Genomic DNA, 13,433 nt, shown 5'->3' on the forward strand with positions numbered 1-13,433 from the left:
ACACCCATAGCAACAGCCAAACGGTGGTGTATTTTCACAAAGATAACAGGGATTCTTAGACAAATGAACAAACATTCAAAAAATGTATGCAAATATGCCTAGCAACAAGACCACGCCCATGGCAACAGCCAAATCATCACATATATTGCAAAGATAACTAGGGATTAAGACAAGTGAATAAACATTCAAAAAATGTATGTTAATGTGCTTAGCAACAAGACCACACCCATAGCGACAGCCAAATGATCACTTATATTGCAGAGATAACAGGGATTAATAGACAAATGAATGAACATTAAAAAAATGTATGCAAATATACCTAGCAACTAGACCACGCCCATAGCAAACGTCAAATGATCACGTATATTGCAAAGATGACATCAGGAATTCATAGACAAGTATTAAAACGAACATTCAAAACATGTATGCTAACATATCTAGCAACATGACCACATCCATAGCAACAGCTGAATGATTGTGTATATTGTAAAGATAACAACAGGGTTGGATAGGCATCTGGATAATCATTCAACAAATAAACACCTATACCAAGCATTGATCAGCATGTGGGTAAACATTTTAAACTGTACAGTTGTGCTACAATGCCATTGGCGCTATTTTTTCATCAAATAACCAAAGATACATGTATATTCACTAAATATTGGTCAATTAGTTATAATAAAAAAAAGACATAGTGTCTGTTAATTAGGTAGTGTATTTTGAGCAAAAGCTCAGTTTTGAATTTGTCATCATGTTAAGACTCTACTAGTTGTAACTGGAGTATCATTTTTTGATCCGACAACCACAATATATATACAGAAAGTTGTTAACATGAAACATTATACATGTTATTCAGTCGTTGTTATTATCCATATGCAGTACAGAAACAGTTTGAAGTCATGATCGCTGTTGAGGGCACTGAGTTTTGGATGCGATAATTGTAAAGTACAGCATAAAAAACTAATATTGGTTGTAATCTGAAAACTGTTCACCACATCTATGTTGTACCAGGTGTTTAAGTTTCACGACTATTTTCTCTGCTTTCAGATTACAAATGTGGTGTGTTTGCTGCTGTGGTGGAAATGTTACGATGGTTTGCCGGACATCAAATTCGAAATGTTGCTGTATGTATTAGTATGCTATATATAGTGTCATTTTTCAATGCAATACTGTACCGTGCATGAATGAGCAAATTATTAATGCATGGTTGCTATTAGTTTTCACAGCTATTATATTCAATTCTCTGGATAGAACATATTTTCAATCACACCTTCAAACATTTACTTTTTGAAATTTAATATTGAAATACCCAATATAGATTATAATATCTTGCACTGAAACTATTCTCAATATTCAGCACTATTTGCCCTTATGGGGCTGGCTATGATGAAAGATACAGTAAAGGTAGCCTTTTTTGTTATCAGAATTTTTTAGATATTTTTTAGTTCAAAGGTTAATTTTTATGAAGTACCTAGCCTGGTACATTTTCTTGATGTATGTGAAGACATTTTAGATGAGCAAAAATTAGTCTTTAGTGATAATGTCCATGTTTATACATATCCGAGATAAAATTATAAAAAAATTATTTAAAAAAATATACATTAAAATTTGTTACCTGAAATAGAATATTACTGCCTAGGTGCATCATAAAAATGAGGAATGTTCTATTTCTTGGTCGACACCATAACTTCCACTCCATGTGCTTCACATGCATAGGCACACTTAAGAATAAGTCGACCTTCTTGTTCTATTTTGAGGTAAAAAGCTATTGCAGGTACCATGAATTGTATATCACTGTTTTAATAGTAGGTACAGCCCAATTCACGTTAGCATTTACCGAGTCTGTTGGACACCTACACAGAAACCAATAAGAAACTGCACATTCTACACTAAGCTATCAAGTCCCTAATGTCTTGCTACATTTTGTCTAAACATAACAAACCATTAATTAACATATGGCAACTAGACACAGACACATTGGTGCCAATGTTTTGACATATGCATTAATTTTGATTTCTGCATGGATGCACGTTTATTTCATTTTAAGAAATTGTATTCATTCAATCTTGCTATCTTCAAGTGTATAGCATGAGCAGTTTGTTGTTGGTTTCTGCATGTTGTATCAAAGATAGCCAGTGAACACTAACATGAAATGGACTGTATATGTGTACATGCAATGAATTCATCTACAGTTCCTCAGTAATGGAATGTATAAATCTCTTTCATCTAGCCATGGTGCATTGGTAACAGTGATATTTACCATTGGAATTCAGTGAAATTACTCACATGCCTGTAATGTACAGACAGATAAATTTGAGTCTTATTTGCAAAGTTAGATGGAATGTTAAATACGCCACATTTCAATACGCCACATTTTGGTTTATATCAGAGAGATAAAACATTTCATGGTTTGGCCACTAGGAGTGCTGTTCACAAGTTGTTTTGGGGCCAAAATAGTTGAGTATTGTAGCATAAAGACAGCAGACACTAAATTACAACTAATCATAATTTCTGTGTTGTTGTCACTGTACTGTACATCTTATTACCGACTACCAATAATCAAAACTTGCCTAACCTTTACTGTAATACTCTTTAAGAAAACATGGTGTCCTAAATTACACACATGTCGTGTACATGGTGTCGTCCACCTTGCCATACAGTCAGTAACTATGATCCAATTTTATCCTTCAATTTGCTAAACGTCGGACACCCTCATGTGATCCTTATGTACAAAGATGGGCAGAACTTTGGTAACTGGAATATAGAGTACGTTTTACAAGAAACCTTCAAGACAACAAAAAACATAGACAATGGATGAGTCCCTTTTTCAGTCTAGTATTCTCCTTCATCATTTCTTTTTTTATCAGCAATTGTAACCATTATTTTAACTATAGGCTGTTGGTGGTAATATTATGACAGCTAGTCCAATATCAGATCTCAATCCACTCTTCATGGCTGCCGGATGTAAACTTACATTGGCCTCCAAAAGTAAGTCACCTTACAATATTATCATGTGAAAGATATTATTAAAGATATGATCTTTGAATATTTAGTATTTATATATTTAGATATTTGTGGTCCCAAAATGAGCTTTCTATGAATTTAATACTTAAACATATGGCATATGTACCAACAATCATTGTACAGTTCAAGTGTACATTTACCCGTTATGAACATAGTGAACAAGACATGAATACATCATTTATCGGATTTTCTCCAAAATTTCACACTTTTTGAGTTTCCCTGAATGTTGTACCGCATCTCATACTTATGAGTAGCCAGCCAACCAGAATCTGTCTTACAATATAACACTCAACATTCGTAATTGAAAGAAAGAGAACCACCAAACAATAATTTAGATAGTATCGTTGTCTGTGCTCAGCTGCTCAAGTTCGTTTTCAACAGAGTGCTCTGAAGTACTGTACCTGTATGTTTTGACACATTCTCATTTGTTGAGTAAATCCACTCAGTGCCCGTTTGGCTCAAGAACACCTATGGTATTGTGTCAGATTAGGTATTATGCGCTTACAGACCAAAAAATGAACAAACAACAATAAACGTAAGAGCTACATAAAGAAATCGCGCCGAGTTCACTACATCAGATTTTAATAAGGGAGACCAACATTGTAACATAAAACTTTTTCATCAAACTAGTAATTTCACTTTTCATTATGTTCCCTAGATGGTACCAGACAGGTTGCCATGGGTGACGGTTTCTTCACAGGGTATAGGAAAACTATTGTTGAACCAGAAGAAGTCCTTGTATCTATTCACATTCCACACACAAGAGAAGTATGTATGATCAAATACTATTTTGTAATCGATATAACTAATTTCATAAATGCTTTCATTTAAATCTCAAATCATAAAATATTAAATCATTTTCTTTTAATTTCCTGCAGGATGAATATTTCTATGGTTACAAGCAATCTCCTAGACGAGAGGATGATATTGCCATTGTGAACGCCGGAATGAGAGTACTCTTTGAGAGTGGTACTAACATTATCAAAGACTTGGCTCTCAGTTATGGTGGTATGGCACCTACCACAGTTATGGCTAAGCGGACGATGGACGCCTTAATAGGAAGGTGGGATAGTACATGCTTTTCATATACATCATTTATTTTTACAACACTCAAAAAAATTCTCAAAATAAGAAATGAGATAAGAAAAAAGTCACTGAAAAAGGACGAACAATCAATTTTGTTCTCACGATTTTCTGGATTTCTAATATTATTTTCTCTTCATTTCAAATAAAGTTTTAATAAGTGTTTCCTGTTAATGTTTTTTTCCTATTTCACAGGGATCAGTGAGCATGTAATTGATCGATTGGTCATTCGATTTATTGATTGATGTATTATTTGGTTGAATGAATGATCAATTGAATTATTAATTTTTGTGGTGAAATAAAACCTTTGTGTGTGATATTGATCAGTTGACTCAGACATTGATTTATGTGGTGATATAAAACTTTTTTCTTCTTTGCCTGCTATTTTTCTTTCTTTCAGCTGTACATAATTCTCTCTTTATTGGCTAATAAAGACACTTTGTCCATATTTTCTGGGAGATTATCACACCAGACAAACACTCAAACATGCACTAACAAGGAAGAAAGAGAGCTCTCTTTTATACTAGTTAGTGTATAAATGAGTGTGATAATCTCCCAGAAGACAAGAGATAAAGCAAATTTTTGTGGTAACTGAACCCAGCTAATTATGGGATTAAGGGTGTTTTAATTTAGATAAGAGGAGAAGAATGGACAAGATGTCTTTATTTCTTCAATAAAGAGAGAATTATGTAAAGCTGAAAGAGCGAAAAGTATCCAGGGAAAGAAGAAAAAAAGTTTTACATCACAACAATGATTACATCACCACAAAAATGAGTCAATTGATCAATATCACACACAAAGTAAGTTTTATTTCACCACAAAAATTAATCATTCAATCAAATGATAAATCAATTAATAAATTGATTGATCGATCAGTCAGTTACATGCTCGCTGACCCCTGTGCCTATTTCCTACCTGTTATCAATGTCTTATCAAAGTTTATCAGCTTTGCATTTATTAGTAGCTTGCTAATCTGAGCAAAAAATTCACTACTTATTTGCCCAATTAATGCAGTAGGCAGTAAGTGTAAACATCCACTGATCCACTAATGGCAGTCTGTGTAAGAAATGTGATAAAAGATAACTGAATCATTCATTCTAACACAGATAAGTAACACTCTGTGTTTTATTTATCTGTGATTCTAAGAGTACATGTCAGCATAAAATTCTGACATTCAAGTAGTCTTGCTGCTAGACGTTCAGGCTTTCTTTTGATGCTATAACTATAAGCGAACGAAGTTCGCATGTGAGGGCCTGCCCGAACAGTCTAGCGAATGTCATTTTCAGACCGGACATTCCATTGAGATTACGATAAGCGGTGGGTTGGGCCATATATGCATATATATACTTTAATATATTCAATCTCTGCATGCAGGTGTTGACAAACACATTTATGTCTTACTATGTCTTATCAGTTTATGGTAATTGTGTTTGATGAGTGTGTAGACGTTGTCATTCACACATTTTAGTTAACGCATTGGTGGTTATTTTTACAAGCCCCTCCTTAAGATGAATATGCATGAAAATTTAGCTATTGTCCTCTGTTTGTGCTTGTCGCTAATACGGTTCGCTGATTGGTAGTTATTTATATCCTGATGACATTCGCTAGACCTCGGATGTTCCATCCTCGATAGCGTTGTTCGGCTGTGTGTCGTATTTTATCGGAAGAACATCCGAGGGCTAGCTGATAGACTAACATTCAAGCTGTTCAAACCATAAGTGGCCATAGTCTTTTCATGCAATAGACTCCCTAGGCTAAGGACTTTTCATGCAAAGGACTCCCTAGGTGAAGGACTTTTCCTGTACAGAGTAGGATCTTACCTCTTCTACAGTTATCAACTTTAACTTGAAGGGAATAATAAAATATAGTTAATCCTCATTTTCTTTATCCACACATTACAAACATGTTGTCAAAATGAAATGAATATCAATTTACCCAGATATGAGGTGAAGAGGTGAAAAGTGGGCTTATGCAAATGAGTAAACTTGCCTGCATATATATGAATATAGTATTTTATTTGCCACAAACTCAAAATCATATCAACATAACAAGAGAGAAAGTAAAAGAGACAGTGGAATAAATATTACACATAAACTGATGGATGAATACAGAGTTTATGGCTGGACCACAAAAATAGTTTGAAACAAACTAGTCAAGTTTGTGGCCCATACTACAATTGATTATAGATGTAGATGTGGGCTGGGAACCGGACTGTCTGCATATATGCAGACATGGCATTGTAAGGGGTTAAAACACTGCAAGTCGTCTGATATGTAAACCTAAGGGTCACATGCTATGGAAAGCTTAGACAGTAACTGTAACTAGAAAAGATCAAACAAAAACTTTGATGCTAAGCATAATTAAAGTTACACGATTTACCAAAGACTTTAAATTCCCTTGTGACCTCGGGCATCATGCAAGTAGGTCAAATGGTGGTATGAACTTTGGATGTGTGACCCAGTTTCCAAAGTGACGCATCATGTTTGCCAACAAACGATAGGTACTATATCCATATATGCCAGTATCAGACGACCACTGGACTAGGTTTTTTTTTAACAATTATATTTTACTCCAGGAAATGGAATGATGGTTTGATTGATAGTGTGTGTGAATACCTTGCTGAAGATCTTCCTCTGTCACCGTCTGCTCCTGGTGGAATGATAGAATACCGGAGAACTCTGACTGCCAGCTTCTTCTTCAAATTCTATCTGAGTGTATTGGATAAACTAAATGCGAAAGAGGTATGGCACTATGGTACTTGAAGATTCACAGTATTAAAATGTACTGACAACTAAATGAAACACAATACTTTGAATAAAATATTTTTCAATGTCACCAAAGTGGGTATTAGACAGTTGTGTAAGAGATTGTTAATATCGAAATTTCTTTTGTTATTATATATCTTGTAAAAGACATCACTATGTTTGATGGAGTCAGAACATGATGTTTTCGTTAATTCCATGCAAATATCCTGCAAGTTTTCAAAGAAAGTCTATTGACAAATTGAAGTTTCTGATATGTGAAGCAATGAAAATAGGTATTCAAGAACTAATCAGTGGTGTATTCTACAATTTGAAAGTGACAAAAATGTTTTCACAAAATTGTGCACACTGGTGGGATATTTGTCTGACTTTAATGAACTAAAATCTGAGAGAACAAATCAGAGAGTTGTAGGTAAAATATTGTAAAGTACTGGTGACCTGAAATGGTGGTCTACATCACGTTGGCTAGAGATGGACTAGTAGAGTACATACAGCATCTACTTCAAATTTGCTGTGATTAAGTTATCTCCTCATGATAGTTGTATGTTTGCTTAGCACTACATGTTGATCAATAAGTTTACTGATAACAGTTATCTTATCATTTGTTGACAGGTAGCAGAGGCATCCGTTCCATACTCATTCAGAAGTAGCCTGTCTGGAATTCAGAAGGACAGTATACGCAGCACTCAAATGTACCAGGTAGTTTGTTCAGACTTTCACTGTATAAGGGACACATTATGACATACCCATAGCAGTATATGTCTATGAATGTCAGCCATATTATGACCTCTGACTCATGATAACCGCAGTTTTAAAGCACCACTTCCTTATTTGAAACGCTTCCATCACTTCCCTGTTTATAGCCTCCAGGTGAAAGATTTCGAATAATATCTTGCTAGAAACTTACTGTGTATCTAGTTAACTCTTTTAAAATGCGGGTCTAAGTAGTGTGTAAACAGATGTGAACTTAATTACCTGACTAAGAATTTCTTCAAATTCAAGAGAAAGCTTTTTTTTCTGAGGATGAATTTCAGTATAAAAACCTGAATATCTTGTGAAAAATATTATTCTTATAAAGAACTGAAAAATATTTGCAACATTGGATTCTGAGGGCACACAGATGAAAGAAGACTTTTTGCTGACTAACGTAATACCTACACAATCTTCTGTATAGTGTTGGACTTGTCAAAGTGTCCAGTCCAGTGCTATATAGTAGGGGTATACAGAAGTAACATACTTGTATTACGAAATGACATCAAAGATAAGTTTAGTGACACTGATTCATCATACCAAGCTGTATTAGCGCCCTCACTCAGGCAAGGGCTCAGTGCTTTTGTTTTTGACATGATATTAAAAACTTTTCTTTTTGTTTTGACAGGAAGTTGCACCAGGTCAACCTGTTGATGATGCTGTAGGTAGACCAATGGTTCATTCATCTGCCTTCAAACAAGCTACAGGAGAAGCTCGCTATTGTGATGACATTCCCCCAATACAAGGTATCTAGAGATAACAGGCGTTACAAACTGAACATGATGTTGTACTGTAGTAAACAACAAACAATAATTGAAAATTTTGAAGGAAAAGTCCAGTAAGACTAATAATTTCTGCATTTATTACACGTGTTGATTACTACTTCTATCAACTTTAGTGACTTAAGGGGGGGGGGGGATAAAATAGCATCTCAATAACTAACTCAACTTTGAAATCTTGTAACAAAATCCTACTGCACTTGACATGTGTTCAACCATATTGGACTTTCCTGCTGCAAGGGTTTATGGGGAAACCTCTGGTGATGACATCATTTTTACCACAATCTCTTTGTCTTGACACTCTTTGAAGTCTTCATCAGTTACTGCACAGTAACTACAGTAGCTTTCCCTAATTCATCGCTAGGTGTCGTCCTTCCATAGTACTATAAAAGCCTGAAAAGGCTACCTTACGTCATTACCTTTCTTCACGCTGTAACGGTAACATCTCAGACAGTGTTACCGGTCGTTCCTTCCTCATTTACTATGTCAGGGAAAGGCAAGTCGAAAAAAGGCAAGAAGTCTTGTAAGTCGTCCGTATCTGTTACTCAGCCGAACGTAAGACGGGACTCAACGCCAGTAAACCCTGATGAAGACAATAATACCGTTACCAACAGTATCGTCTCCGAGGTTTCAGAAACCGAAGAAGTTTTACCTACAGCTATTGAAGACTTTCCTTCGACTAGTTCTGCTCCAGATTCCATTCTTCAAATAGCGACGCAAGTCGCACAACTTCTAGCCCAGCAGCGGTCGGATAGCGCACCGGGCGGACCACGTACACGTAGTGACCAAGACCAGGTCGACGGTATTAGCATAACACATGCTTCCACATGCGGGCCGCCATCTTGTAGTTGTACGCCCACTCAACAGGCAGGGTTACCGAGTTTGAGTATTGGTAGGAAACACAAAACTTCGAGGGTAAGTGCACCAATTCCTACAAAGCAGAGACGTATTGTACAAACCGAGTATGATAATTCCGGGTCCGAAGTGAGTGATTCTGACAAGTCTGGTAATTCTGAAGTTGCGTCTTCTCTGCCTATAACAGTTTCATCCTGGAACGAGCCTATATTTGACGAATCCACGTCTGCGTATGCTCAAGTTCCTGACTATCACGCTGCTGTTCCGGGTTGGAACATGGACGCCTCCACGGCCGAATGGTTCTCTAGAAGAGCAGACCGTCCCTTATCGTATTCTGTAGTTCAACAGTTAAAAGAGAAGTACACGGTACCAGACCAATTCGAGCCATACTTCAAGGCACAGGAATTGCCGTCTTCCGTACAGAATCTAATCAAATCTAGCAAGTCAAGCTATCGTAACCATGACCGTCCGTATTACAAGGTTCATCAGAACTTTAACTTGTCTATTCGCCCAGTTCTTCAAGCCCTGGAAACCATTATTTCTCCAGAATTTGACCCGGTACAGCACGTACCAACAATTAGAGAGGCACTTGGAGATGCTATCCATCTTATGACTACTGCGAGCTACGCGCTAGCTGAGGTTCGTCAGGCAAGATTGAAGCCATTCTTTCGTAGTGAATACAAAGATTTATTACAAGATGCCAAGCCGACATCACAGGGATTTTTTGGTGGAAACTTGGTAAAGGCCATAAACGACTCCAAGAAGTCAGTCAATGCTTTTCGTATCGTTTCCAGAAATGACAACAGGTCAGTCAAACAAACCGGAAACCAGTCTGGATATTACAAGGGTGGAAAAAACTATCAACGAAACAACTACAACCAAGACAATAAGAAGAAGTACCAAAAGGGCTCAGGCAGACCACAAGGAAAAGGTAATTACACCTCTTCCAACCAGAATAAGCAGTGAACTTGTAAAGTCATCAATACCAGTTGCAGGCAGACTCCAGTATTTCCTAAATACTTGGAAAACAATTACACAAAACACTTGGATTTCAAAGGTCATTCAAGGTTACAAACTTCAGTTAACATCAACTCCAGTTCAGTCAATCCAGCCAATTACCAACCCAACATCCAGCAAGCAGTATCAAATCATTCAGACAGAAATAGAAAATTTACTTCACAAGCAGGCCATAGTTCCAGTCAAACATCAACCAGGTCAGTTTGTTTCCAGAATTTTCACTGTTCCAAAACCATCAGGGGATTACAGGGTAATCATAGACCTCAAAGAACTGAACAGACACATCAAAAAGATATCTTTCAAAATGGAGAGCCATCCTGTCATAGAACAGTTGTTAAGCCAGGGTTATTTCATGACGTCAATAGATCTCACAGATGCATACTTCATGATTCCCATTCATGCAGATCATCAAAAATATCTTTGTTTCCAGTGGATAGACCAGCGCTACCAATACACTTGCCTACCATTCGGGCTCACTTCAGCACCAAGGCTATTCACAAAGGTTATGAAAATCCCACTTGCTCATGCTCGTTCACGGGGAATCCTTTGCAGCAGTTTCATAGACGATATAATCAATGTAGCAGAAACCAGAGAACTGTGTCAGAGAAACAACAACTACCTTCTAGGTCTCTTCCAACGACTCGGGTTCATACCCAACTTGAAAAAATCACATCTAATCCCAACACAGGTACTCACCCATCTAGGTCGTACCTACAACACAGAGCTGATGACAGTCTCATTACCTCAGGACAAGCTACAAACCATTATCGGATTTGCAACCCACCTCTTAAACAGACAGTCAGTCTCTTTGCGTCAATTAGCAAGAATGTTGGGATTAATAGAAAACGCAAGGGGTTCCATGGCCATTGCTGCATGCCATTATCGAAGTCTACAACGTCAGTTAGTTCACAAGGTTTTTCCAGAAGTCTCTTGGGAAATCCCAATACTCCTTTCAAAGGAGTCGAAGTCCGATCTTCAGTGGTGGATAAATCAGGCCTCCACACACAACGGTCGACTGATACATCCTCCACCTCCAGACTTAACTATCCAGGCAGATGCCTCACTCAGTGGTTGGGGAGCAGTATGTGGTCATCAGGCAACACAGGGACGTTGGACTTTACAGGAAAAGGAATTACATATCAACATTCTGGAAATAAAGGCCGCTCTTCTATCCATACAGACATTTGTCCAAAACAGGTCAGACCTCTCCGTAACAGTACAGCTAGACAACACGTCAGCAGTGGCTTATCTAAATCACCAGGGGGGAGTCAGATCCAGGGAACTATGTGCAGTAGCCCTACAAGTTTGGCAATTGTGCGAAACTCAAAATATTACCCTTGCAGTAGAATACTTACCAGGAATAGACAATACATTAGCAGACCATCAGTCCAGGATATTTACAGATCAACACGACTTTCAACTCAAACCAGACCTTTTCAGACAGGTTTGCAGCAGGTTTCACCTACCAGAAATAGACTTATTCGCAAGTCGAAATACAGCTCAACTTCCCCTGTATGTGTCATGGAAGTTAGACCCCAAAGCTTTTGCAGTCGACGCATTCTCTCTCTCATGGGCAGAGAAAGAGTTGTACATGTTTCCACCACATCTACTAATACTGAAATGTCTAAGGAAAATACAACAGGACAGAGCAAGAACGCTGTTTGTAGCACCAGTATGGAAAACGAAACCGTGGTATCCAATGTTACTACAGTTAACCAGCAACTACCCGGTACTTCTGCCAGATTGCACAGACTTACTCAGGGAACCACACACAGGGAATCAACCCAAGTTCAGTTTGACTCCTCTAGCCGTTTGGCAACTCTCCGGTCACACTACAGAGGTCTTGGACTTTCACAGCAGGCTACAGAGATCCTCATCAAGGCAATCTGCATCAAGACTTCTAGACTCTACGACAGCAAGTGGAAGCGCTTCGCTAGCTGGTGTGTACAACAGAATACCAATCCCGTTTCATGTCCTGTAATTCAGGTAGTAGAATTCCTTACTGGGTTATTCAATAGACATAGGCTTGCATATAGTACCTTAAATGGATACAGATCTGCTATCTCTTCTGTACATTTGCACATTAATAATGAACCAGTTGGATCACATCCACTTATTACAAGATTATTTAAAGGTTTCTTTCGTGTTAGGCCACCTTTACCACGTTACCCAACAACCTGGAGTGTAGCGAAAGTTCTGCACTATTTAAAGTCCCTGCATCCAGCAAGGAGTCTAAGCCTGAAGCAACTCACTCTTAAGACTGCAACTTTAATTGCACTAACCTCCTCAGATAGAGGACAGACTTTAAGTTATTTGGACTTAAGATACTGTAATATATCGGATAGAGAATGTACTTTTGTTATCCCAAGTTTAACCAAGACATCAACTGTTACCAGGCCTTCGCGGGTGGTGAAGTGTCCAAGTTTTGGTGACAAGGCATTGGATGTCAAATATTACGTTTCTACATATATATGGAGAACTACCAAGTTAAGAGATTATGTAGTAACAATGGGGAAAACCCGACCATCAAGATTATTTATTTCATTTGTTAAACCTTTTAATGAGGTTACTTCTCAGACTATTGCAAGATGGATAAAGACTACACTTGCTAGGGCAGGCATTGATACAAATAAGTTTAGAGCCCACAGCACTAGGGGAGCAGCAACATCGGCAGCAATACGTCAAGGAGCAACTACTGCTCAGATTCTCCAACTTGGTGACTGGACTTCAGAATCTACATTCACACGGTTCTATCGCCGTCATACAGACAGCTCAGAGACTGGACGTTTGATACTTAGGGCTGTTCAGGAGACTGACAATTCAACCCACCAATAGGCATCCAGCTATGTAATCAGCTACTGTAGTTACTGTGCAGTAACTGATGAAGACTTGGAAAATTTGCCTACCTTAAGGACGTCAAATTAGAAGTCTTCGAGGGAACGTAGCAGTAACTACTACGTCTTTCCCTCCCACCCAGCCCGATGCCAATTTTCTGGTGAGTTGACTTTTCTACCCTATTTACTGTGTTAAACAGTTATAATCAGTATTCTTGTTCATTGTAGGTTCCACTGGTCCCATGCCTTTGTGCTCTTGTTTATTGGTCTTAGTACCATTGTTTTGCACTATGTTGCATATAAATTACCGCTCGTAATTGAGCAAAATT

The 13,433-nt window shown here is 37.8% G+C and overlaps 1 protein-coding gene across 1 annotated transcript in view; it reads left to right on the forward strand.

Annotated features, from left to right (window-relative positions):
- The window catches only part of LOC144452213 (xanthine dehydrogenase/oxidase-like), a 48,312-nt gene that overhangs the window by 16,908 nt on the left and 17,971 nt on the right, over positions 1-13,433 (forward strand). The window contains exons 10-16 of the mRNA XM_078143266.1: positions 1,048-1,124; positions 2,895-2,988; positions 3,683-3,792; positions 3,903-4,087; positions 6,683-6,848; positions 7,482-7,568; positions 8,248-8,365. Of these exons, the coding sequence (XP_077999392.1) occupies positions 1,048-1,124; positions 2,895-2,988; positions 3,683-3,792; positions 3,903-4,087; positions 6,683-6,848; positions 7,482-7,568; positions 8,248-8,365 (837 nt within the window). The remainder of the gene's footprint in view (positions 1-1,047; positions 1,125-2,894; positions 2,989-3,682; positions 3,793-3,902; positions 4,088-6,682; positions 6,849-7,481; positions 7,569-8,247; positions 8,366-13,433) is intronic.

Source organism: Glandiceps talaboti, chromosome 2 (genome assembly GCF_964340395.1).
Source record: "Glandiceps talaboti chromosome 2, keGlaTala1.1, whole genome shotgun sequence".
NCBI classification, from domain to species: Eukaryota; Metazoa; Hemichordata; class Enteropneusta; family Spengelidae; genus Glandiceps; species Glandiceps talaboti.